The sequence below is a fragment of the Trichosurus vulpecula genome, chromosome 7, assembly GCF_011100635.1.
Source record: "Trichosurus vulpecula isolate mTriVul1 chromosome 7, mTriVul1.pri, whole genome shotgun sequence".
Lineage (NCBI taxonomy): Eukaryota > Metazoa > Chordata > Mammalia > Diprotodontia > Phalangeridae > Trichosurus > Trichosurus vulpecula.
The window spans coordinates 257,765,047-257,787,790 of record NC_050579.1 but is presented as its reverse complement, the minus strand read 5'-3'; the positions used below and the strand labels follow the sequence as shown (position 1 = coordinate 257,787,790).

The window sequence follows — 22,744 nt, the reverse complement described above, 5'->3', positions numbered from 1 at the left end:
CAGATGGTGAGGGAATTGAACAACTGGTCAGGAGATTACAGGGGTCTCTTTGCTGGCACTGAGGCAGGACTCTGTTGCTTTCTCATACTTGAATCTGGGTCCCAGTCCTGGGTAGCAGTCCTGGGGTGAGGAGGAGTACTGGCAGAGCAGAGCTTGTGGCAGCAGTGGAGAGGAACCCTCCTCACATTTCCATGGCAGAAAAAGTGCTTATGGTCACTCACAGACCAGAGCACAGTCAATAGAGTAGTAAACACCTCTCCTTAGATCATACCACCTTGGAAGAACAGAAAACTTACAGGTCCCTAGAAATATCTCTGAAAACAGCTGCCCCAAGCCCCTGAAGCTTGGGATAGTTTGCCCTCCATACTGGAAGCAGAGCCCTACCTTAACAAAGAGTTAAAAAGTCAAGAAATAGGTTGGGAAAATGAGCAAACAATGGAATAGAATCTTATTTTAGCGACAAGGAAAATCAAAACATATATTCAGAAGACAACAAAGCAAAGCTCCTACATCCAAAGCCTCCAAGAAAAATATGAATTGGTCTCAGGTTGTAGAAGAGGTCAAAAATGGATTTTGAAAATCAAGTAAGAGAAGTAGAGGAAAGACGGGAAGAGAAATGAGAGTATACAAGAAAATCATGAAAAACAATTCAATAGCTTGGAAAAGGAGACCCAAAAAAATACTGAAGAAAATAACACCATAAAAAATAGACTAGACAAAATAGCAAAAGAGGTTCAAAAAGCCAATGAGGAGGAGAATGCCTTAAAAAGCAGAATTGGCCAAATGGAAAAGGAGGTCCAAAAATTCACTGAAGAAAATAATTCCTTAAAAATTAGAATGGAGCAAATGGAAGCTAATGACTTTATGAGAAATCAAGTTATAAATGACTACATGTGTAAAACCTATGTCAAATTGCTTGCCTTCTCAATGAGGGTGGGTAAGGAGGGAGAAAATTTTGAAAACAAATTTACCATTTATTTTTACATGTAACTGGGAAATAAGATACATGGGGTGTAGAAATCTGTCTTACCCTATAGGAAAATAGGAGGGGGATAAGAGAAGGGTGGGGGGTTATAGAAGGGAGGGCAGAATGGGGGAAGGGGTAATCAGAAGCAAAACACTTTTGAGGAGGGACAGGGTGAAAGAAAAGAGAGAATAGAACAAACAGGGGTAGGGGGAATACAGTTAGTAATAGTAACTGTGAAAACAATTTTAAGCAAGCTTCTCTGATAAAGGCCTCATTTCTTTAACATAGAGAACTGTGTCCAATTTATAAAAATAAGACCTCAATTGATAAATGATCAAAAGATTTAATCAGTTTTCAGATGAAGTAATTAAAGCTATCTATAGCCATATGAAAAAATATTCTAACTCACTACTGATTGGAGAAATACAAGTTAAAACAATTCTGAAGTACTACCTCATACCTATTAGAATAATAGGACAGAAAAGGTAAATGACAAATGTTGGAGGTGATGTGGGAAAAATGAGATATTCATGTATTGTTGTTGGAGTTGTAAATTGATTAAACCATTCTATAGAGTAATTTGGAACTATGCCCAAAGGGCTATAAAACCATGTCATACCTTTTGACATAGCAATACCACCACTGGGTCTGTATCCCAAAAGATAAAAACAAAAACAGAAAGGAAAAGGACTTATGTGTACAAAAAAATATTTATACAGCTCTTTTCTGGGGATAAACATTTGGAAATTGAAGAGGTAAAGGAGACCCAAAAAATACTGAAGAAAATAGCACCTTAAAAATAGACTAGACCAAATGGCAAAAGAGGTCCAAAAAGCCAATGAGGAGAATGCCTTAAAAAGCAGAATTGGCCAAATGGAAAAGGAGGTCCAAACGCCCACTGAAGAAAATAATTCCTTAAAAAATAGAATGGAGCAAATGGAGAATGGCTGAATGAGTTGTGGTATGTAATTGTGATGGAATACTATTGTATTATAAGAAATGATGAGCAGGTTGGTCTCATGAAAAGAATTACATGGGTTGATGCAAAGTGACATGTAATAGGTACAAAGTAACAGCAATATTGTAGGGTGATCAGCTGTGAATGACTTAGCTGTGCTCAGTAATACAATCCATGACAACTCTGAAGGACTTAGTACGAAAAATGCTAAACATCTGCAGAGAAAGAATTGATGGTGTCTGAACAGATTGAAGCAACTGTTGCTTTTTTTTTCCATTTTATTTTTCTTGAGTTTTTTTTTAAATCTACGTTTTCTTTCACAACATGACTATTATGGTTGCTTTGCATGACTACACATATATAACCTATATGGAATTGCTTGCCTTCTCAATGAGGGGAGGGGAGGGAGGGAGAGAATTTGGAACTCAAAGTTTTAAAAACAAATGTTAAAATTGTTGTTTACATGTAACTGGGGAAAAATTAAATACTAAATAAATACAAAAAGTTAAAGGTAATTTATTGATTCTTAGTTTTAGATTATTTTTTTTGATCATATTAAAGACGCATCCTTCCATTCATACGAATATTGCATGGTCAAAGATTTTTCTGTAGTTATTGAAATTATGTGGTCTTTGTTGTGTATATAATTAATCACATGGTTTTCCTAATGATAAATGGATGTGGGATCCAGGGAGTACCTTAAACTTGAGATAGCCTTGTTTGGGAGATACACTCAGCTGGTGAGTACCCATGTACTCTCTTTTCTCTCACTTTCACCCACTGCTGAAACTAGGGCTTCTGAACTGGGGTTCAGCCTTCTGGAGCCAAGCAGAACAAGCTGAAATTCCATGAAACAACCTTTCAAGTACTTGAAGCCTGCTATCATTTTTCTTCCATCCAACTCCTAAGCCTTCTCCAATCCAAACATCCCATCAATGGAAGAACTCAAGACCCGGTTTTCACCGTACTAGTCGTCTTGCTCTGGAAGCTATCTGACAGTGTTTTTCCTAAAGTGTGGGACTCAGCACAGGACTCAGCACAATTACTCTAGCCCCTTGGTTCACTCCTATTAGGAAAAGCATTTAAGAATGTCTGGTATTTTTTGTTGCAGTCAGGACCAAAAAAGGCAGCTCTGCAGAAATGCGGCGGGGGGGGGAGGGGGAAGCTACTACTTGTATTGTTAACTTGGGCATCAGGGAAGGGGAACTCGAGCGGAACACTGAGCTCCGAGTAGGAGCCCCGAAGGTTCACCTGCCTTCTTCCCATTCCCACTTCGCTGGGTCATCCTCCCTGCCCTGCCCTGCCCTGCCCTGCCCTGCCATGCCTCAGAACACTCTAAACACTGAAGCAGTTGACTCTTCTCTTCTTTGAAACTTGTCCTAGTCCTCCCTCCTCCACTCCACATATTTTTTGCCCTCTCACAGACAAACTCATCTTGACGCCCAAAGCTGCCTCAGGTTCTTTGCCGGCTCCTGTCAGCCCCTGTAGATAAGGGGGGTGAGTCCAGGGCGGGGCAGAAGATTCAAGCCCCTTCCTCCTGCTTTCGTGATGCTTTTTTTTTTTTCAGTGCCAAGGAAGCAGGAATTTAATCTGTGTTGATAATGAACGAACCATGTCCCCAAGCTCACTTTTCTTATTAGAAAACATATACACACACACCAGATTCAAAAGGAGATAAGACTACCCTTCTTAATCGAATCAGAATCTACGAGTTGCGTTGGTTCTGTGGCTTAGTTGGTTAAAGCGCCTGTCTAGTAAACAGGAGATCCTGGGTTCGAATCCCAGCAGGACCTGGCGTTTTATTTCACTTACTATGGTTTATGACCAATACTGCATCCCTGGGATTTTCAGGTAGAGGGAAAACCAACCAAAGGTTGTGGGGTTTGGCCCTCTCGATAGAAAAGGAAAATGCCTTCCTCTTCCAGGTCCATGTTTTTTTTTTTTTTTGCAATCTTTCCCTTCTTTAATAAAGCTAGAAGGACTGGAAATGATTTTCAGGAAATGAGCGGGAAGCTTTAAAAAAAATGGTTCTATCAAAGTATCTCCACTGTAACCTACCTAAACCATATCGAGTACATGATCAAATTCTGAAATGACTAGAAGAACTAACAAAGCACATGGTATGTAGTAGGCACTTGCTAGTTGACTAACACTACCCTGATTTAGGGGCTAGACAAAGTTAAGTCTGGCAATGGGTACATATTTACTTAATGCTTTACACATATGATTTTATTTGGTACTCATAACAACCCCAGAGTTAAACATTAAATAGGGAAAGAGGCTCAGAAAGTGCACACCTAGGAAGTATTAAAGCCAGTATTTGAACCTGATTTCCTCGGGTCTAGATTTTGAAGTCTTATACTTTTCACCACTCTACACCTACCTCCATGGTCGTGATGAGGGCACAGTCTCTGGGAACCCCTTGAACCCCTGGACTCTCTTTGAATCTTCCCACTTGATCTGGCCTTGGCCTGAGGTTATAACCATTAGGCCCAAATGTTTACCTTGCCTAGCCCTCTATTGTCCAGCTGTTTCCCACCCTTAATCCTGATCAAAATATCTATACCCTAGCTCTGTTACCCAAGCCCTCTATTGTCTGTCATTTCCATGTAGCCTTCAGCTGTTTCCGACCCTGGAGTCTGACCTCATCCCAGTCCCTTCAAGCTCCTCCTTAAACTCCTCCTCAAGTCCCTCCCTAAACCCCTCCTCTGGTCACCCCAGACCACCCCTCAATCCCTCCCACAATCTTTGTGTATATAATCTCCATCTTGTCCCCATGAAGGTGATCAGATCCAATCTAGCTCAGATTGATCTGGCCAACAAGCATCACAAAGGGTGGGATCTCTTGGGGCAGACCAATATGGCTAACCCTTAATAAACTTTGTCTTTTCCGTTGGCTGAGAAGTCTTGAGTCGAATTCTTTTGGCAGCACCCGGTGTGTCGGTACTTTGGAGTGTCAAGCACCCTTCAACCCCAAACCTCTTCTGTCGACTTACCAATCATACTTGGTGTAACTCCACACTGATTGCTCTTTTCTTTCTCATTTTCAACTCCACTCAAATCAATAAAAATTGATTAATTTGGGCAAGAGCAGACGACATGCTCGAGGAGATAAAGCGAGACAACCAACATTTAAGTCTTTCCGCAGACACACACTAGATTGTTTTATACATGAAGACTTTGAGGTTCACAGATGCACTGATTATGCCCATAGGGAGGAAGAGCATGGATTAGTCCTCTCATATGTATAGGTTCATTGGGAGAACAAGGGCAAATGAAATCTACCCTCCATTTGAGGGACGAGATGAGTTGTTGAGTAAAGTGAGAACACAGATGATGAAAGGCATATGAATATACTTTTATCTCCTTTCAGGATAAGTCTGTCTCCCTTCCCACCCTCTCTTTCTCTCCCCCCCCCCCACCTTTTTTCCACAAAGGCAGGAGTTGGGGAAAAGACCTTGGCACCAGGAATCATGAAGTCAATTGCTACACATCTTTTGAGTAAGGTTGAAGAAACTTCTTTCCATAGTCTTGTGGGTGTGGGGGAACCTTCTGAGCCTAACTGAGGGTTAAGGAAAAATCTCATTTTATTTCAACTCTTGTTATTGAAAGGCTTTTAAAAATTGGATCAGTGGATCAATTCACTTTCTTGACTTAGGATGTGATTACATTTTTCTTTGTTGATTGAGAATTTTGCAGTAAAAGGTATAATTTTAAGCCTCAATTCTCGTTATGCTGTAGATGTAGAAAAAATGTAGAAAATTGAAGTGAATCAATACTGATTTAAGAACATGTTATTGAAGCTATTTGTTAGCTAGTTTAATTATTTTTAAAATGTTAGTTTTTCTTAAATTACATGTCAAAAAAGTTCTTATCAGTTGAGGCTGCCAAATTTCTAGTCAGAATTCTGCCATGGTCACTTCCCTAAGTCTCACTTTCCTCTTCTGTTAAAAATGGGATAGGCCACAGGGCAATAAATTTGGAGACAAAGTACTTAGGTGTATTTCCTTGCTTGTAAAATGGAAATAGCAGTACTTGCACTTCCTGCAAATCTAAATTCTATCATTCTGTGTGTCTCGGAAATGTGAAATGATTGGATTCTACTTCCGAGGCCTGCGGTAAAAATACATGGAAAGAAAATGCTAAGCTGGAAATTGTTCAACAGCTATTGAGATTCAGCTTTGGTAACAGAAGTAAGCGTCCTTTCTTTTATGCTGTTCAGACATTGCAGAGAAGTTCTCCCATAATTACTCTATCTTTCACTTACAGTTTTCGATAGTTCCCTTGATTAAGTTTGTTTCTTCTGCTACAAGGATAGAGGGACCCCCAACTCACATCATAATGGGGGGGAGGGTATAGGGAAAACATTTTGTGCCTATAGCAACAGCCAGAAGCCAGAGCGCCAACCTTGCTCTGGACTTTTCTGGTTCCTGACCCCTGACCCGTTGCTTATGAACCTGGGAGTGAAGTTTTGAACAAGTTCATTTCTTAGACCTGAGGTATTTCCCAGATAGGTCTCTGCTGCCATCTAGTGGCCAATGTGTGGTGTTGCAAGCCACAAACGGGCCCCGGATTTCGTTTCGAATTCGAGTGCAAACTTTTTTTCCTATTGAATTAAGGATGGACAAATTACAGCTTGCTTATTTTAAAATGTAAGCTTCATTCAAAAAGAGGTGGTGGGCCATATTTGGACTACTGGGCTATAGTTTGCAAGTCTAAAGTCAGTATGGTCAGAAGCCCTCAGACCTCGGAAGCATTTATGCATGTGTTTCCAATAAATGATGGCATCTATTCATGTTGGCATAAAGCCAACAGGCAGTGTACTTTAGGAATAGGTAACTGAGAAGATTAAGCATAGAATACTAATCGACCCTTTTGTACATTATTTGTAAATTTAAAAAAGTATAACTTCACTAAATTACTGTGTATGTATGTATATATGTACACACATATATATACGTATGCACACACATATATACATATGTATACACACACACACACACACACACACACCTATATACCCACAAAGTCCCCCCGCTGAAGGTAGAGACTGTGTTTTTGCCTTTCCCCCGTGGCTCAGTAAAGTGCCTAGTAAACCTTAGAGAATGCTTAATAAATGTCTGACTGATTTAGAGAAAATTATAAAGTTAGAGAAATTACAGAAATACAAGCAAATTCAAGCAATGGTTTAAAATATCTATTAAACTAAACTGTTAACAAATTCATCCTCTTATAACTTTTATTTTCTCATATTAAGGGGAGGGAGAGTTCAATTCTGACTCAGTGGATCAGGGATATTTCATTAAGATTTTAGCTGTACCTTGTGATGAGGGCACAATCTCTGGGAGCCCCCTTGAACTCTCCTTGAGTCTTCCAACTTGATCTGGCCTTCCCCTAAGGCCATGGGCCTCGCACTATCATTGGGCCCAAGTCTCTGCCTAGCCTAGCCCTCTATTGTCCAGCTGTTTCCCACCCTTAATCCTGATCAAAATATCTATACCCTAGCTCTGTTCCCCTAGCCATCTATGGTCTGTCATCTCCATGTAGCCTTTAGCTATTTCCCGCCCTGGAGTCTGACCTCATCTCAGTCCCATCAAGCTCCTCCTTAGACTCCTCCTCAAGACCCTCCCTAAACCCCTCCTCTGGTCGACCCAGGCCACCCCTCAATCCCTCTTACAATCTTTGTGTATATAATCTCCATCTTGCTTCCATGAAGGCGTTCAGATTCAATCTAGTTCAGTAGATTGAATCTGGCCCGCTTATGAAAACAGGCATCACAAAGGGTGGGATTTCTTAAGACAACCCATTATGGTGAATCCGTAATAAACTTTGTCTTTACCCTTGGCTGGGAAGGCTTGAGTTGAATTCTTTTGGCAGGACCTGGCGTGTCGGTATTTTGGGTTCGCGAGCGCCCCTAGAAACCTATGGTTCCCTTACCTATCATCATTTTGATTAAACTTCTTCACTTGTATCTCTAGCACATAGCTCATAGAACATTTTTAATAAAGGTTTATTGATTGGCCATCATACAATTTTGATTGGGAGACGGAAATGGGTGTTTCAGGCAGCGGAAATGACATACCCCAAATGACCAAGATGGTTTGTTCTGTGCCAGGCCTGTTCAGGAAATGGAAGGTTGTGTGGTTTGACTAGAGAGCTGGATATGTATAAGGGAACATTAGGATTAAAAAGCTGGAATTGATAGACACTGGGAAGCCACTGAAGATTTTAAAGCAGGGTAGTGACTCAGTCAAAAAGTATCTTAGGTAGATTAATCTGGCTGTTTGTCAAAAAGAGAATTGGTAGCATTGGACCTATGAGGACTGAATAAGGGAAAGAAAACAAGCTTGTTTTACAAATGTTATTTCTTTTGGGCATATTCAAGAGATGTCACAAAGGTAAAAATCAATAGATCTTGGCAGCAAATTGGACATGGGGCATGAGAGCATGAGGAGTGGAGGATAACTAACACTTAAGTTGAGCCTGGGTGACTGGGAGGATGGTGGCATCTTCAACAATAACAGGGAAATCACTAAAAGGGGAGGATTTTTTTGGTGAAAATAATGAGTTCAGTTATGAACATGTTGAGTTTAAGATGTCTGCAAGACATCCAGTTCAAGATAGGCAGCTGGAGATTCAAGTCTGGTGGCTGGCAGAGGTTAAGGCTGAATAAGTGGATTTGAGGATCATCAGCATAAAGATGATAATTGAATCCACGGAAGCTGATGAGTTAATCAAGTGAAATAATATAAAGGTAGAATAGAAGAGGAACTAGTCCAGAGCCCTGTGGGACAAACATGCTTAGCAGGTGTGACTTGGATGAAGATCCAAAGGAGACAGGAGTGGTCAGGTTGGTAGGAGGAGAGTCAGGAGACAGTGGAATCCTGAAAATCTAGAGAAGAGAGTATTAAGGAGAAGAAGGTGATTGGCAGTGGTAAAGACTGCGGAGAGGCCAAGGGGAGTATTAGGATTGAGAAAAGGCCATTAGTTAATAGGAAATAAGTGGGCTTTTGCAAAGAATGTTTAATAATAGATCAAATTTTTACCATTTCACAACTGATTAAAAGATGTAGAGAATGAATGAATAAACAATGAAAAAATCCTTATTAAATACTTATGTATAAAATGGTGCTAATCTTTAGCAATACAAATAATAAATAGTAAGGCAGTCTCTTAAGGAGCTTACATTTTAATGGGGGAGACAATATACATAAACTATTTAAACTGCAAATCAGATGGAAAGGTCCCACGGTTCTTAGGGTACTGCAAAGCTGATGTTAATATATCTCTTTGTAATGTCAACATCCCCTTGTGCTTATTGTTTATTAAGAATATTTAACTTGGTAGAACAAAACAGACTTATAGGCTCTTTTACAAAAAGTTATCTCCCATCCATATGTCAATTATTCAAGATTTCTTGAAAGATACAACAGAAATAACTGTGTTGAATGATCCTCAGATAATAAACATTAGGTGAGGGATAAAATAGGGTCATGTATGCTTACTAAAGTATTTGCCATTGGAGTGGAGGAAATTCAGGTTGAGAAGGGATTCTTTCATGGAGAGGTCCTCCATGTGCTCCTGTTTGTGGATGGCATTGTACATCAAACTCTTTGAAAAGCCTCCTGAAAGAGATCTACAAATTGCTCAAAGGAGTTTGGTCTGTCTGTTTACACAGGAAAGACCAAATACATGAATTTATGTTATCCAGATTTCAACATACATCTGAATGGACATCTTTTAGAACTTGTCTAATCATATCTTGGAAAAATGATAAGAGATAGACAATAAGTTAGAATCCAAATTGAAAAGGAGGAGTGTGACCTCCTTTTGAGAAGTACTTTTACTTTTTACAGGTGGATGGCACCTGTAGCAACAATCTTGCTAGCAACTAATGTGGCTGTGTAAGACCAATAACACCAGCATACAGAAGGCCTGCTAACACAGATTCTTTGATCTGCTTTTCTAAGGAAAGCAACTTTAAGGGGTTAACAATCTCAGTTTTATCAAACATACATATACATATACATTTAGTTCAGGGGGAAAAGATCAGCCTTCTCAACTTCAAGGCAAAATACAACAGAAGTTAAACCTCCGACAGACCTTGTCTGATCAAATCACCAACATCTATCTGAGTAGAATCCAATCATTTCAAGGGAGTAGTCTCCCAGGACAGTAGGTACTCATTTGGGCTCGAAGCCTGTTTTTTTAAACCAATTATAGGAACAAAAGTGAGGCGAATAACAGCGAAAGAAGCCATTAATAACTGTGCCTGGAAGGGGAGTGGGAAGTGGGGCAGTTAAAAGAGTCTGGGAATTGGTGAAAGGAGTGCTGTACCTTGACATCATCTTGGAACATCATGATGCTTCCTTTCAGAGCAAGTAGGAACTGATGATGAAGAGGGTTTGGGGTGAGGGGTGCTCGACACCCCAACGTACCGACACACCGGGTCCTGCCAAAAGAATTCGACTCAAGCTTTCTCAGCCAAGGGAAAAGACAGTTTATTAAGAGTTAGCCAAATAGGCCTGCCCCAAGAGATCCCACCCCTTGTAATGCCTGTAAGGAAAGAGGGCCAGATCAATCTGAGCTAGATTGAATCTGATCACCTTCATGGAGGCAAGATGGAGATTATATACACAAAGATTGTGGGAGGGATTGAGGGGTGGTCTGGGGTGACCAGAGGAGGGGTTTAGGGAGGGACTTGAGGAGTAGTCTAAGGAGGAGCTTGAAGGGACTGGGATGAGGTCATACTCCAGGGTGGGAAATAGCTGAAGGCTACAAGGAAATGTCAGACAATAGAGGGCTGGGGTAAGAGAGCTAGGGTATAGATATTTTGATCAGGATTAAGGATGGGAAACAGGATTAAGGGTGGGAAACAGTTGGACAATAGAGGGCTGGGCAAGGGGCCTAATGGTTATAGCCTCAGGCCAAGGCCACATCAAGTGGGAAGATTCAAGGAGAGTTCAGGGGTTCAAGGGATTCCAAGGGACTGTGCCCTCATCAGTGAGGTTTGGGGTTGAGGGGTGCTTGAGACCCCAAAATACTGACACCCCGGGTCCTGCTGAATGAATTCAACTCAAGCTTTCTCAGCTAAGGAAAAAAGACAAAGTTTATTAAGGGTTTGCCATAATGGGTTGTCTTAAGAAGTCTCACCCTTTGTGACTTGTTTTCACAAGTGGGCCAGTTTAAATCTACTGAGTTAGATTGAATCTGGGTACCTTCATGGAGGCAAGAGGAGAATTATATACAGAAAGACTGTGGGAGGGACTGAGGGGTGGTCTTGAGTAGTGTGGGAAGACTAGAGGAGGGGTTTAGAGCAGACTGGGGTGACTGGGGTGAGGTCAGACTCCAGGGTGGGAAATACCTGAAGGCTGCCTGGAGATGACAGATGATGAGAGAGCTAGGGTATAGATATTTTGATCAGGATCAAGGGTGGGAAACAGCCAGAAGGCAATCCAGAGTTAGCCAGACAACGGAAGGCTAGGCTAGGCTAGGCTAGGCTAGGCTAGGCTATTTGGGGATCAAGTGGGAAGATTCAGGGTGGGAATTCAAGGGGGTTCCCACAGTCTAAACCTCATCAGAACCTCATGGCCCTCTTTCTCTCACAGAATGGGAGATCATGCTGAAGAGGTAAAAGGTTGAGAGGTGCTCGACACCCCAAAATATTGATGCACCGGGTCCTGCCGAAAGAATTCGACGCAAGCCTTCTCAGCCAAGGGAAAAAACAAAGTTTATTAAGGATTCACCACAATGGGCGGTCTTAAGAAATCCCCCCCTTTGTGACGCCTGTTTCCACAAGCGGGCCAGATTCAACCTACTGAATTAGATTGAGTCTGAGCACCTTCATGGAGGCAAGATGGAGATTATATACACAAAGATTGTAGGAGGGATTGAGGGGTGGTCTGGGGTGACCAGAGGAGAGGTTTAGGGAGGGTCTTGAGGGGAAGTGTAAGGAGATTAAGGTGGGGTAATGGGATTAAGGGTGGGAAGTAGCTGAAGGCATGGATACTGATATACCAAGGGTGGGAAGTAGCTGGACAATAAAGGGTGAGGCTAGGTAGAGATTTGGGCCTAATGATAATGTGAGGCTTGTGGCCTTAGGGGAAGGCCAGATCCAGTTGGAAGATTCAAGGACAGTTCAAGGGGGCTCCCAGAGACTGTATTCCAGATTCAAGGGGGTTCCCAGAGACTGTGCCCTCATCATTCCCCCCTCAAACAAATAGGACCCAAATTCTTTTGGGGTCAGGAACGAAGACCTCAGCTTCTGAAACTGCTTCCTGCTGGCAAGGGGTGTAGACCTGGCTTGATGGGTCCAGTTCAAGGGGTACACAGTCATCTGGAAGTTGATGGCTTGGAGCCTGGAGGAGACAAACCTGGCAAGGAGGTTAAGCAAACAACAAAACAGACAGTACAGGAGTACAGAGAAAGGACAATATCCCTGGTGGGAATTAAAGGGCTTGCGGTCAAGTCCTAAGGACTGGGTTAGGATTCCCAAAGCCTGTCCTCTCCTTTCATCAGCAGAGTGAGTGAAAGGTTTTTCTAGATTAGGTAAAGCTAATGCTGGAGTGGTGGTCAGTTTAGTTTTCAAAGTCCCAAAAGCTTGTGCTGGGTAGGGGCCCCACTCTAGAGGGAGTGAGTCAGGGCCTTGAGTGCCAATTAACGGTTGCAGAAGTAGCTTGCCCAGGAATTCCCTGATCCCAAACTGATGAGGGTTTGGGGTGACAGGTGCTCGACACCCCAAAGTACCAACACACCAGGTCCTGCCGAAAGAATTCGACTCAAGCTTTCTCAGCCAAGGGAAGAGATAAAGTTTATTATGAGTTAGCCACATAGGCCTGCCCCCAAGACATCCCACCCCTTGCGACGCCTGTAAGGAAAGCGGGCCAGACCCATCTGAGCTAGATTGGATCTGACCACCTTCATGGAGGCAAGATGGAGATTATATACACAAAGGTTGTGGGAGGGATTGAGGGGTGGTCTGGGGTGACCAGAGGAGGGGTCTAGGGAAGGACTTAAGGAGGAGTCTGAGGAGGAGCCTGAAGGGACTGGCATGAGGTCAGACTCCGGGGTGGGGGAAATAGCTGAAGGCTATATGGAAATGACAGACCATAAAGGGCTGGGGTAACAGAGCTAGGGTATAGATATTTTGATCAGGATTAAGGGTGGGAAACAGCCGGACAATAGAGGACTGGGCAAGGCAGGCATTTGGGCTTGATGGTTATAGCCTCAGGCCAAGGCCAGGTTGAGTGGGAAGATTCAAGGAGAGTTCAAGGGTTCAAAGGGTTCCCAGAGACTGTGCCCTCATCAAAACAATTGGCTCAACCCTCTCCCACACCTCTGAGGGAACATGGGGAGGTCTGGTAAACAGAGGGAAAAGGGAGTTATGAGGTTTAACTAGAGAAAATTGGCTTCCCAATTTCACCATCAGGTCCCTTCCCAACAGGGGGCCAGGGCTGGAGAAGGAGTGTTCGAACAACAGATCCTTGATGCCCACGACCTGATGGGTCGAGGGGCATGTGGGGCCAGAGCCATTAGTTAAAACAAGAGAACATAGCCGTGATAAAGTGGGTAACCTTACCTTCTGCCTCGATTTTGCCCAGGGCTCTGCGAGAGAGGTGGAGAAAGTGGGAGCACAGCCAAGCCCCAGGCTTTCCCCTCCTTCCGAGTCTTGAGAAGACTGGAGGACAGGGTGCTGGGAGGAGGCTCTACCACTTTTCCAACTTCGGGGATAGTCCTTCCTCCAATGTCCCTCCTGGTTAGATGCTGGGCATGGTCCCGGAGGCGTGGATCCTGGAGGCTTCTTCCAGGGGGGCGCCCTAGAGGGGCACTCCTTAGACCAGTGACCCTCCTTGTGGCATCGAAAGCAGGTTGCCCCACTGCCCGAGCCAATGGGCTTCCAAGGGGGCTCCCTGGAGGGGCGCTCCTTGGATCTTTTCCTGGCCATGGCAGCAGCCAAGAATTGAGCGTGTTCTCTGTCTCTAGCTCTTTCCCTGCGTTTTCTTTCCTCTGCTGCAACCAGGTCTCTATTGTTGAAGACTCCAAAGGCCAAGCCCAGTAATTGGGCCTGAGGTGTTTGGGGTCCCATTGCCAATTTCTGCAGTTTCCTCCTGATATCTGGGGCAGACTGGTTAATGAAATACATGTTAAGTATTGCCGCCCCTTCAATAGAATCAGGATCCAAATTTGTATACTTCTTAATAGCTTCTACTAGCCGGGCTTCGAAAAGGACAAGGTTTTCTTTTTCTCCCTGAGTAATCTCGCTAATTTTTTGAAAATTTATTTGCTTTTGAAATGCAGTTCTTAGGCCTTCTAACAGGCAAATTACCATATGGTCTCTCTTTTCTCTATCCTCACTCATTTGATAATTCCATCCTGGGTCACTAGTGGGAACGCCGGCTGTACCTGGGGGATATTTTATGGGGTTATTGCTAGCCAAACGATCCCCAAAGTTTTGGGCTTGTTCCCAGATTCTCCTCTTCTCCTCAGTGGTACAACAGGTAGAGAAAAGGATATGCAAATCACACCAAGAAAGTTCAAATTGCAGGGACAGATCCCTAAAACCCTTAGTAAACTTAGTGGGATCTTCTGAGTATCTCCCCAGTTTTTCTTTAATTTGGATGAGATCTGAAATGGAGAATGGAACATGCACACTCCTTGTCCCAGCAGGGGAGGCAGGCATTTCCCTCAGGGGAAAAAACCTTGAAGGCGCTGTGGGACCCGGAGCTTTGGGAAGGATATAGGAAGTCCTACTTCTGGTGAGGGAGGGGCTGGGAGCTGCCGACTGAGGTAGATTAGACTGCAAGTCCAGGGCATCTGGCTGGCAAGGGAGAAGATCAGCTAGTACCTGAGGAGGGGTAGGGGTCAGAGAGGGAGATACGAAAGAGACCTGAGTGGGAGCCACCTCAGAGAGAGGGGCCAGGGGAGGAGGTACTGCCATGGGGGCAGGGCCTGGGACTGGAACCTGGTAGGGGTTGCCTCGGGGGTAGGGCCCATGGTGGTAGATACTGCAGGGCCTGAAATAGGGGCAGGCCATGAGGCCAGAATCTGAGTAGGGGTCCTTTCAGGGGAAGGGGCCACAGACGGAGGCACTGCAACAAGACCGTTGGCTGGCACCTGAGCAGGGGTCGCCAAGGGGGCAGGGGCCATGGGAGGAGATGCAGGGTAGGAGGCTCAGACCGTGAAGGAGGCAAGAAAAGAGGCGGGTTGCACTACAGGAAACAAAGAGAAAGAGGGGATGGCTATGGAAGGGGGAGCACAGGAAACAAGGGTGCTCCGGGGAGGTTGGGGATCAGGAGGAGGGGCTGGGGCTGAAGCCCTGGGAACCATAAGGAAGGGGTTATCCAAAATGTCCTGTTGACCCCCATTGCCCCTTTGTGGGGGGGCTCTACCTATGAGCATCTTACAATCTTTTCTGAGAACGGGGTTCTGAGAGAGCTCCACGAAGGTCATTATGTAAGGAATTTCTGTCCATTTTTTCTCGCTGACAATATAATTCTAACTGTAAAAGAGTATTATATTGTAAATTCCCAAAATAAGGCCACTCTTCATGGCCTTCTAGGTGATATTGTGGCCAAGCAGTATTGCACAGGTATGCCAGCTTTTTCCTTTTAAATTCTTTAGAGAACTTAAATTTTTTCCAATTTTGTAAAAGACAGCCTAAGGGTGAATTTTTGGGGATTGAGGAGAATTGACCCATTCAGCCCAGGGGGCTGAATGTCCCTTCCTCTGCAAGGAGGATCTGGGAGTAAGCCTCAAAAAGGAACAAAGCAAGACGGAAAAAACGAACACAAAAAGGTACCTGAGATTTTCCCATTCCCTAGTGCTAAGAGAATTGGAAAAATTGGGGGCGCACTTCTGGATAGGGTGTCCATCCTTGTCCTCTATGCTTCAGAAGTTGTGCCCAGGTCCGTGGCCTTGAACATAAACCACTGGACCGAGTACCTGAGAGTGTCAGGCTGAGTCCAAGACAGCGAGCAGCTGTCTGACCTACTGGGGACCTGGGGAGTCAGGCCTGAAAAGCACTTCCAAAATGCTTGGAGAGCGAGAAGGGGTTTGGGTTAGGGAGAGGCTTACCTTCCAGTCTTGGCTGGAGAAAAACTTGAGATTAGCAGTTGTTCCCAGCCAATGCACCATAAATGAAGAGGTAAAAGGTTGAGAGGTGCTCGACACCCCAAAATATTGACGCACCGGGTCCTGCCGAAAGAATTCGACGCAAGCCTTCTCAGCCAAGGGAAAAGACAAAGTTTATTAAGGATTCACCACAATGGGCGGTCTTAAGAAATCCCCCCCTTTGTGACGCCTGTTTCCACAAGCGGGCCAGATTCAACCTACTGAATTAGATTGAGTCTGAGCACCTTCATGGAGGCAAGATGGAGATTATATACACAAAGATTGTAGGAGGGATTGAGGGGTGGTCTGGGGTGACCAGAGGAGAGGTTTAGGGAGGGTCTTGAGGGGAAGTGTAAGGAGATTAAGGTGGGGTAATGGGATTAAGGGTGGGAAGTAGCTGAAGGCATGGATACTGATATACCAAGGGTGGGAAGTAGCTGGACAATAAAGGGTGAGGCTAGGTAGAGATTTGGGCCTAATGATAATGTGAGGTTTGTGGCCTTAGGGGAAGGCCAGATCCAGTTGGAAGATTCAAGGACAGTTCAAGGGGGCTCCCAGAGACTGTATTCCAGATTCAAGGGGGTTCCCAGAGACTGTGTCCTCATCAATGCCATCATATTCTTTGTACAAGATGCTGCTATCAGTACCTTTTATCAGTAGGACACTAAAGGGCACTCACTAACGAACACTTGTAAGGGACACAAGAGAGCTGGGGGATACTCTGGTTCACCAGCTTGTTGAGGTTCTGGATGATGGCATCATTGGGCAAAGGGAGGCTATAGCACAACACCCTTGGACTGATTCCCTTGCTTAGTTGGGGCTACAGAGGTCGGGGGGGAGGCAATGATCCTAGTTCACTTGGTTGAGACCAACCTGGAAAGGTGGAGAGGACACTGGATCTGCTCCAGCCTGGATTGCTCTAGCAAATGACCATGAGCCTCAGATTTGATGGAGTTAGGGTTAGGGTAAGGACCTCACTACATCAGGAAAAATGGCAATTGAATTAAATAAATTCAAACTAAGTTTGTGGATGATAGATAGTGAAGAGGGTTTGGGGTGAGAGGTGCTCAACACCCCAAAGTACCAACACACCGGGTCCTGCTGAAAGAATTCAACTCAAGCTTTCTCAGCCAAGGGAAAAGATAAAGTTTATTAAGAGTTAGCCAAATAGGCCTGCCCCAGGAGATCCCACCCCTTGCCACGCCTGTAAGGAAAATGGGCCAGATCAATCTGAGCTAGATTGGATCTGACCAACTTCATGGAGGCAAGATGGAGATTATATACACAAAGATTGTGGGAGGGATTGAGGGGTGGTCTGGGGTGATGGACATGACAGACAATAAAGGGCTAGGGTAACAGAGCTAGGGTATAGATATTTTGATCAGGATTAAGGATGGGAAACAGGATTAAGGGTGGGAAACGCTGGACAATAGAGGACTGGGCAAGGTAGGCATTTGGGCTTAATGGTTATAGCCTCAGGCCAAGGCCAGATCAAGTGGGAAGATTCAAGGAGAGTTCAAGGGTTCAAGGGGTTCCCAGAGACTGTGTCCTCATCAGATAGCACCTATATCATCCCTCTGGACTACCATTTGCGTAGTTCTTACAGCTGTGCACTGAAGCCTGGGGTTTAGAATTTTGTAGTGCCTTTCAAAATCAATTTTCATGCACTTGATGTCTGGAATGTAACAGTATCAAAATAAGCACCAGTTCACTATGAGTGATCTGTTCCTAATGATGAGGGCACAGTCTCTGGGAACCCCCTTGAATCTGGAGTACAGTCTCTGGGAGCCCCCTTGAACTCTCCTTGAGTCTTCCAACTGGATCTGGCCTTCCCCTAAGGCCATGGGCCTTGCATCATCTTTGGGCCCAACTCTGTTACTCTAGCCCTCTATTGTCTGTCACCTCCATGTAGCCTTCAGCTATTTCCCACCCTGGAGTCTGACCTCATCCCAGTCCCATCCAGATTCTCCTTAGACTCCGCCTCAAGTCCCTTCCTAAACCCCTCTTCTAGTCATCCCAGGCCACCCCTCAATCCCTCCCACAATCTTTCTGTATATAATCTCCATTGTGCCTCCATGAAGGTGCTCAGATTCAATCTAGCTCAGCACATTGAATCTGGTCTGCTTGTGAAAACAGGCATCACAAAGGGTGAGATTTCTTAAGACAACCTGTTATGGCAAACCCTTAATAAACTTTGTCTTTTCTCTTGGCTGAGAAGGCTTGAGTCGAATTCTTTTGGCAGGACCCAGAGTGTCGGTACTTTGGGGTATCAAGCACCCCTCAACCCCAAACCTCTTCTAAGAACCTGTTTCACTGAAGACCAGTGGCCATACCCTTTAACTAAAAGGGTGAGTAGAATCCTTTTACTTGCAATGCACCCCGTACCATGTAAAACTTCTTGTTTCAGGCTTTTGGCTAAGTGTCTCTATATAGAGATAATGTGGTATAGCAGAAGGAGTACTGGATTTGGGCTTGAATTGCCTCCACCTAGGGAAAATTTGTATATGATAATCTTTATGTATGGTTACCCACCTCAGTACCTCCCACCTCCAATCCTAGACAATGAGAATAGCTCCCTACTTGCAAAGCATATAGTCCACCATTATAGGATAATATTTTAAAAGAAAACAAAATTGACACGCATGTTTCAGTAAGCGTTGGTTCTAAGAATCTATGTAAATCTACAGACTCACTAAATAAGAATGAATATAAAAGTTTCTCTCCTGATATAATTTCCAAATGGTGGTTTTGAGTATTGCTCTCAGTGACTTTCTGGTGTCATATTGTTTTTGTCTGATGGTTCTACTGCAGGGATTTTTAACCTGGTCCATGGACCTTCCCAAAGGGTCTATAAATAGATTTCAGGAGGTTCATGAACTTGGTTGTAAAATAATGTCAATTTTAATATAATTTGTTTCCTTCATAATCCTATATATTTATTGCATGTATTTAAAAATATTATTCGAAGAAGGCTCCACAGGTTCTGTAGGATTCATCAGGCTGCAAAAGGGGTTTATGACACAGAACAGTTTAAGGAAGAACCCTGATCTAGCGATGTAACTCCTGTCATCCCTGTTGCCAAAGACGTGGCTCTCTTGTTCTCATAATTATTTTTTGGCCAAAAAACTGTCTCTGTCAAGGTGGAAATTTTTTCTCTTAATTGGCTGAGCCTTTACTACCAAGAGGATGGCAGGAGACACAATTCTCCTTGTAGCAGTATGTCAAATACCTCTTGTGGAGGATTTATGAGAGGAAGTGAACAATGATGATTGACATTGATATGACACTTTTAAAGTATCCAAAGCTCTTTTCAAACATTATATGAGTTGAGCCTCACGAAAGTCCTGTAAAGTAGGTGCTACAGCTATTAATATCCCCCTTTTAGAGTTGAGGAGAATGGGGCTCAGGGAAGTTTTGACTTCCTCTGATGTTACATATGGTTTACATCGTGCCTGGCAGGGGCTTAATAATGTTTATTGACTGACTGGCAGGCTAGCACACATCAGAGACAGGATTTGAATACAGAATTTCCAGAACCCAAGTTCAGCCACCCACTGAATATACCACATGAGGATGGGAAGGTGTGCATATTTTGAATTCCAAACAACTAGGCCATTTTGATGAAACCACAGGTCTATTCAAAATATTGCTGTATTGAAACATAGTTATATAATCTCCTCAACTTATGGGAAGAAACCAGAACCAAGACACAAAGAGCTGAGAAAGAGGGAGTGGATGGAAGGAGTAATATGCATTTAGTTTGTTGGTGACACTTTGGAAGTACAAACTCGGGTGCTTAGTAAATACTTCCCGACTGATTGCAGAAAAGTAGACACCGAAGAGGGAATGTTTCAACTCACCATCACAGCGAGACAATTTGTGGGGCTAACAGGTTCTGGGGTGGGGGGCGGGGTGAAAAGAACAAGGAATTTGTATTCTTTTCTTGCTGGGAGAAATTGATATATGATCCTAGGCATTGGTGATGGGCACCAGTTACCAGGTAGACATGCTTCTGTCACAGTTCTGCCCAGGTGGAATGACGCATAGAATGATGATGCATAGTCAGGATTATTTATTGAGTGCCAACAAATAAGCAAAGCCCTAGGCCAAAAGATATGGAGGATACAAGTGAAATGGAAATTGTGGTCCTTTCCTTTGAGGAGCTTAAAGTACATTGAGGGATAAAGGATACATATGTGTGAAAAAGAAGAACCCATGGAGACTTATTTAAGGAAACTAAATTAATCCATTCCTGAGGACCTGAAACACTTAAGCATTTAGGAGGAATTGTACTAAAGAAGAAAATATATATTGTCTGAGAGAGAAATAAAATAAGGGGTCAAATTATTTGAGGAAATAGAGAAAGGTTGAAGATGATTTGGGAGAACAAATTGGGATGGGGAACAGGTTAAAAAATCCCTGAAGATTTGTGTGTGGGGGGAGGGGTTGGACATAATTGGGTTGAGGTAAAAATAAGGTCAATGTAAAACAGAGTGAAGATTCAGTGATCCTTACTGGAGCTGCAGGTGAAACAGGATTGATGGAGCAGGGTTTGTTGGACAGGAATGAAATGAAGTTAGATTAAATTACATAGCAGGAAGAAAATAATGAAGGAGAGGCCAGGGTTTGGGTCTGGGATTGAATCAACTCGTAGGGACTATTTCAGATGAACTAATTAGTTCTCTCTCTTTTTGTTTCTCTCCTTCCTTCTCCCCTCCCTTCTTCCCACCTTTCTTTCTTTCTTTCTTTTTCTTTCTTTCTTTCTTTCTTTCTTTCTTTCTTTCTTCCCTCCCTCCCTTACTTGCTCCCTCCTTTCTTCCTTCCTTCAAATCTTACCCTTCCTTTCCTCCCCTCTCTCCCTGGATCTCCAGAGGTAGATGCTATTAAGACAGTAGTATGGTACACTTCGTCCTGGTAGGGAGAGGTTGGGGGGGATAGGAAATCTCAAAGGAAGGAAATGACTGATGATGTTGCCACTGAGGGTGCCTCCTCTTCCCCATCACAGCTTTCACAGTGTATTTCTTTTCTCATTCATATTTATATCCTTTTCGGTTTCCTTAATCTTGCTCCCAACATATCTCTCTGAACTCAACCTGTTAATTTGTAATCTTCCTTTTTCTAGCACTCCCTAAGTCCCATTTGGTTTCTTTGCTGTTTTAAGTCCTTGTCCTTCACAGCTCCCCGATTCACATCACTAAGAATGCTCTGCTTTATCTCTCTTATGTAACCTTACCTGACCCATTCCCTCACCTCTCCTTTATCAATGCCCAGCAGCAATAGGTTAGAAAAATCCTCACCCTAGCTACTACTACACAAGCAGTTTTAAGTTTAGCCTCCTTTAAATCCCTCTCTCCATCTCCATAACCCTTTGTGGAAGAAGCAAAGTAGTTTCCACAAGCCTGTTCATTGCCCCATGGGCAGCCACAGACAAGCGAGGTAATGTAGGCAGCTATAGACCTAAGAGAAGGGAAGGGAAGACAAAGGGATTCCTAATGATCCAAGGCCCCATTTTTGGGTTGGGTTGGGAATAATTTGGAGTTGGACCTTTGGGGAGTATCCATATCCCCAGGAGCTGATCTTGTGGGCGTCACTAGGCTCTCCTTAGAAGGGACATGAGCATTAGCGATGACAGTGACTTCATCAGGCCCGTTAAATATTGGACAGATAGTAAGGGGCTTTTTACCACAAGACCAAAGGCAGAAGAAAGGCCGGAGAGTTCCAGAAAAGGAGGCTTGGGGGAAAGTATAGATGTGTGATCCATCTGCCATGTCATAGAAGGAAATGTGTCCAGATTCATAGTCCAAAAATACCCCTATACGGCGAGGAGGCCCTGTTAGAGGAAGCGGGGTTCGGAGTGGAGTAAGGGCCCAGTATCCATTTCCATACAACTCCACAGCCCAAAACCCATTCTCAGGGGTCAAGGGATCAAATCCTTTCTTTGTCACATTTTCCTTACAAACTCCTATAGCCCAATCAGTTCTATCTCCCACTTCCACTTCCCAGTAGTGTTTCCCTGAGGTGAAACCTTCTCGGCCTAGTACACAAGGCCAAGAATCAAATCTCTCTGGTTTGTCAGGCAGCTTCTGTCGTGTGTCTTCCAACCTGATGGATTTCAAACCCTCGTACAGGAAGAGATGGGGATGAGCTGTGTCTGGATCCAGAGTTACATCAACTGCAGAGAAAGTCAGAGGTCAGTGAATGCAGGCTCCAGAGAGTTCATTTCCCTGTCCTCAGAGAAGGGGAATAAGAAGTTCTTAAGACTCTCCAGGAAGAATAAATCTCATTCTATCTGCCCCCAACAGTCTCTGTCAGGCTTGACTCTTCAAAGAGGCAGAGCAATAGCTCACCTGGGGGAGGGGAGTACAAAGCACCCCAAAAGATGTTGGTTTTCATAAGGGCTACTTAAGCTAAGTGGGGGTACGTGGTAAATTTTTTGTTTCAGTGGGAAGTTTTAAAGGTCTTGAATCACCTCTTTTGTCTTAGAAATAAGCCACATTTCTTAATCTGACTTGAATATACCTCCTCAGTTCTGTGGGAAGTGGGAACACAAGAGAAGAGGAAAATGTCCCTTATTTTATGATTCCTTTTTTGGAGAGATGACTTTCTACAACTACAATCTATTTCTTTCTGAATTTCTGCCTGACAACTTCTTTCTTTTTCATCAAAAAGTACATAGATATGGTTCATAACATCCTAGATTATAGAATCGC

General features: G+C 43.7%; 1 protein-coding gene and 1 non-coding gene across 2 annotated transcripts in view; one reads left to right on the top strand and one right to left on the bottom strand.

The window, feature by feature from the left end:
- Positions 1-3,644: 3,644 nt before the first annotated feature.
- On the top strand, positions 3,645-3,718 carry TRNAT-AGU. Its single transcript has one exon. It is a non-coding gene; the product is annotated as a tRNA-Thr (tRNA).
- Positions 3,719-21,523: 17,805 nt separating this feature from the next.
- Positions 21,524-22,744, bottom strand: part of BTN1A1 (butyrophilin subfamily 1 member A1) — a 52,997-nt gene continuing 51,776 nt past the window's right edge. Inside the window, 1 exon segment of the mRNA XM_036768391.1 lies at positions 21,524-22,206. Coding sequence (XP_036624286.1) covers positions 21,524-22,206 — 683 coding nt within the window.